The 4,455-nt window shown below is 42.0% G+C and overlaps 1 protein-coding gene across 1 annotated transcript in view; it reads right to left on the bottom strand.

Annotated features, from left to right (window-relative positions):
* Nucleotides 1–3,103, bottom strand: part of LOC118407019 (stabilizer of axonemal microtubules 2-like) — a 6,081-nt gene extending 2,978 nt beyond the window's left edge. The window contains exons 1-2 of the mRNA XM_035807436.1: nt 2,906–3,103; nt 246–422 (exon numbers count right to left, since the gene is read on the bottom strand). Coding sequence (XP_035663329.1) covers nt 246–422; nt 2,906–2,943 — 215 coding nt within the window. The 5' untranslated portion in view covers nt 2,944–3,103. The remainder of the gene's footprint in view (nt 1–245; nt 423–2,905) is intronic.
* Between the last annotated feature and the right edge of the window lie 1,352 nt (nt 3,104–4,455).

Here is a 4,455-nt window from a genome sequence, read left to right as displayed (position 1 = left end):
CTGTAGGTGATGGGCAGCCATGCAGGGGTGTTGTGTTGTCCTGGTAATCCAATATGAAATAGCTTGATATTGAGACTTTTCATGTTTATGTATTGTCTCATTTGGATACAATGTATGATATTCTATTTCCATCAGAAATGTCAAAATAGTAGAAATGTTTTTGTCCCTTTCAGTTTTGGAGGGAATTTTATCATTTCTGACCTATTTGTCCCTTTGCCTTTGGTATGAATAAAAGCTCTCCTTACTTGAAGGTGGTGACTCCCTCCATCCTGCCTTGTCCTCTGATCGCTTCCTCCTTTGGTTTGAAGGATGCGGTGGGCATCATGGGGTGTTTCTTGTAGCGCTCGGTGTACTCCGACAGTTTGCACTGGTCCCCGCGCCCTGCGATCGGGGCCGCCGGCCGATGCGGGCAGCGATGCCGCCTAGAGAGAAAAAGAAAGAAATCAACATTTGAATATACATGCCTGACTTCAATATGGGTGTGTATGAACACATTCTACCACCCAAACTTACACATTTTACACCATTCAGCCAGGCTGATACAAAGATGCACCTCATAGGCATGCTAAGAGAGACTACCAGTAATTTCATCCAAACACTCATTCAGCACAGGGGTCGGACTAAAAAAACATATTTTTGAGGTGGCTAAAGGCGAAGATAGGTATCCATTACCCCTTGGAATAACCTGGCCTTGTGTTTAATACTATAGTATTGGCTCTCACCATAAGCCCTATTCCCTTATCTTCTTCCACCCTCTCAGCTTTATCCATAAAGATAATGGTGCGTAATGTACTAAAGTCTCTGCTGGGCACAGTATCGCAGCCTTTTATCATCAAGGAGTACCCTATAAATATTGTCTGGATAAGGCGGCATGGATCTACTAAAGGCTGCGCGCGGAAAGCTTCTTTGTTCGTGTATAGATTATTGCAGTCTGTCCTTGTGAGGTCAGATGTGTGCTGCTGTCGGGATCCATTATCTGCATGATCATGGATGTGACACAGAAGGGAAGAGCGGCGAACTGCCGACAGATTATTTGCAGCAGAACAGAAAAACTTCATGAGAAAAACATGCGTGTCTCTTTTTTTCTCCCCTGGGGCATTTTGCAATTTGCACTTTCTAATTTTTATCCTTTTTGAGTCTTTTTTCCTAGAGTAGATGCCAATTTTCCTGTCCAATTGAACCCCTCCAAACGTTCTTGATGGATTGTGATTTTTCACGCAATTCTCCACTACAGAGACGTTGTTAAGGGTGTGTAGGCATGTACACTGAAATACCGCCACTGTGCACTACAATGGATAATTATGTGATGAATTTTTGATGACGCTACATCAAGGTAGCAACCATCTATCATTACTTTGTCTGGCGTCTTTACGTGTTCGCTTTCAGCACGGTAGCTGGCGTGGTTGCTTTGGTACACAAATTATCGACTGTTGCTATGCCGTGTACACAGCAATAGAGTCATAAACTAGCCATAAAACTGCTACTGTTTTGTGCAAGCATTTCCCCAGTATTTAAAAGCCAATTGGATAAGAAATATTGTCACACCTCTTAATCTAATTCTTGCTTAGGTAGTGATGACAAAACAACAAGCAAGGAAATAGTTGTTTGAATATTCTTGAAATGTTTGTACGATGCAGTCTTTGGTATAATTTTGATATAAATATTAATTTTGCTGTTGCACTGATAAAATGCCAATCTGTATCAACCAACATGATCTAGAGTGAAAATCAACCACAACTTTTGGAGGACAATTTCTTGGTAACTACCGTAAATAAAGAGTCCTATTAAAGTACCATAAAGTATCTGTGGTTGCCGTGACATTGCACAGTGGTTCAAGTGCATCTTCTTAACCTCTCCTTTTCTTATATATATAGCTTCTACACAAGCCAAGTTTTAATTGAGTCCTCCTACATACTGCATTTCAGCAACTGTGATCCCTGGCAACATCTTAACTCTTCAAGACAGGAATTTCACCTATGTGAGCAAATTAAAGCCAAAGAAATCGTCTGCTCTCTGGAAATAACCTTGGCTGTCAACCATGGTTGCCATGCAAGTCCTTACAAACATTTACACGCCAAAAGGTCCCATTAAACATCATTAAAGGAAAGGTTGGAACTACGCCCGGTAACATAAGCATGACATTCCCCGTAATCCCAGGTACCGGCTGTTTGGGATCATGTTTTACAAACACTTTTGTTATCTGGTAGTTAACTAGATACACTTTCTAAACGTCATTATTCAATCCAGTAATTAAGGTTAAACTTCCAAACCGCTTGCCACGTTTAGTGAAAATTGGCATTAGCTTGAAACGACACAAATTAAAAAAACCAAGAACAAAACGTTGTGTAAACTTTGAGTTTTCATTAGTACTTTGTTTCTTAATCGATCTGTTTGATAATGCTCCCTGCTTAGTAACTAACGTTTGGGTTTCCGCAGCGTTAAATATGAAAGGGAATGAAATGAATAAGAATAAGAAAAGTGTCAAGTCCTTGTTGTGTCAGCATTGATAAACCGCTGATGTTTAACCCTGTGCCATTGTTTGATAATGCCACGATGCGTTGCTAGTGTACACTGAGTATTGAAGCTCACACTGAGGGCGTTAAATAAACATTCGGCACAATGAACAGGTTAAAACATGGCGACCACGACACAGCGACTACGAACCAAACACAAATTTCTCCATAAAACACCCGGTAAAACCGTGATAGTATGTCACATTTTGTAGGCTGTACTATAGATCACTTAGAACGCATTACCATGGGGGAAACTATCTGCAATACTGCGGTGGGGAATTGTATGAAGGCCCGATACACACACCACCTGTTCGCGCCAAGCTAGCCAGGTTGTCAGTATACACACATAACACACACGCTAACTGCTGTCGTGCTATACCGTATGTACTCACCCGCATGTACAGATCTCACAGATGCACCGCTTCACCATGTTGTCTGGATCTCACAAGATCTCCCAGATGACTTTGAAAAGGTCCTCCAAGGTGTGAAGTGCGCGGGTGAAGCAACGAGAAACCTTGGCACTTCAACGTGTGGCCGGGTTTTTAGCTGAACTGTGTGCGGGTCTGTTTACCGCGTAGCGAGGGAAGCTTTCGGTCGCCATGTACGCGGCTTTGTTATGGTAATGAGCAGGCTTTGTTGATACAATTGACCGCCGTCGCTCACCCATAGGCCACGCCCCCTCGTGGGCGGAGCTTAATACACCTGAGCTACTGTTTTACACCTTGGCAAAACACCGGCAAGACGTGCCGTGGTTTGAAAGATCAAGTTGAGGAAATCCAAGGAGATGCACGTTTTATTGTCTTTGGCGTTTGTAAGTCGAAAATGGTTACAAGGCGACTCAATGTTGTTTTCATTCATTTTTCGCGCTGTGTCAAATGACAGGTGACTGTGTACCCAACCGAGTTTCACAAAGCCCCCTACTGTATCGTAAACTTGGCGCAGTTAGTGGCCACGTTAGAATGGTGTACGCAAATGCAGAAGAATTTTCTTTAAAAGTGTCAGACGAATTGCTTTCTCCTCGGCTAACGCGTAATTGGAGAGGAATCTTGGCTCTCTATATTTACTTTCGGCAGGTTAAACTCCTGTACAGGTGGATAATGAAAAATACAATGTAAATAGTATGACAAATTTCAATATTTCCACTGTTTGCACTAACTTTTATCATTTCTATTTGCATGTGTATGTTTTGCGTTTGCTGTTTGATATCATTTGAAATGAGATTCATACTAAGTGGCTCAACTAGGTGATTTTCCTGACGTCATCCACAACGTAACGCTATAAATCTTCCTGGTTGCGCATGCGCTGAAGATGTGCACGTACACGCGCGCCTTGCCAAATTAGATAGGTATGTCAAGGTTAAAGTTTTACTTTGTTTTGTTTATGTTTAGAGGGTACCGACAAGAAGTTACTAGTATTCGTAGACAGTGATAGTCTGGGAGTGCAACGGTGCAATCCAAGCTGCATGCAGCATGGCGTTTTCAAATGGCTGCCGGCCCACGACGAAGTCCTGATATGTGTTCATAGAAGTTTTATTGGTATCAGATCAAATGGAAAACTAAAATGGCCATCTTTACATATGCGTCTCTATCTACATGTCATAATAATTAACGGTAGGCACAGGTTATCAGCCTAAGCGTGTTAAGGCCAAGTAAACAATTGATGGTTATTTCATTGGGTAAGAATACGAACCAAACGATTTGTGGTTATTTTGTTTGGTCAATTCTTATACATGTATCACAATTGTCAATGATATCAGCCTGTGCACTGGTCCTATATCTCCATATGACACAGCCTGCCATGCGAGGGAAAGGTTACTCTCCTAGCAGTTCGCTCCGACTGTTTTAACGTGTTTTAGGCGTTTTTATCGGGCTTTCTATTTGTGCGTCTTCCTTGGTTGGATGACATACATGTATTGAAGAAAATCGCACAGAAAGGAAGCCCG

The sequence above is a fragment of the Branchiostoma floridae genome, chromosome 2 (assembly GCF_000003815.2).
Source record: "Branchiostoma floridae strain S238N-H82 chromosome 2, Bfl_VNyyK, whole genome shotgun sequence".
NCBI lineage: Eukaryota > Metazoa > Chordata > Leptocardii > Amphioxiformes > Branchiostomatidae > Branchiostoma > Branchiostoma floridae.
This window is presented reverse-complemented; position numbering and strand designations above follow the sequence as displayed.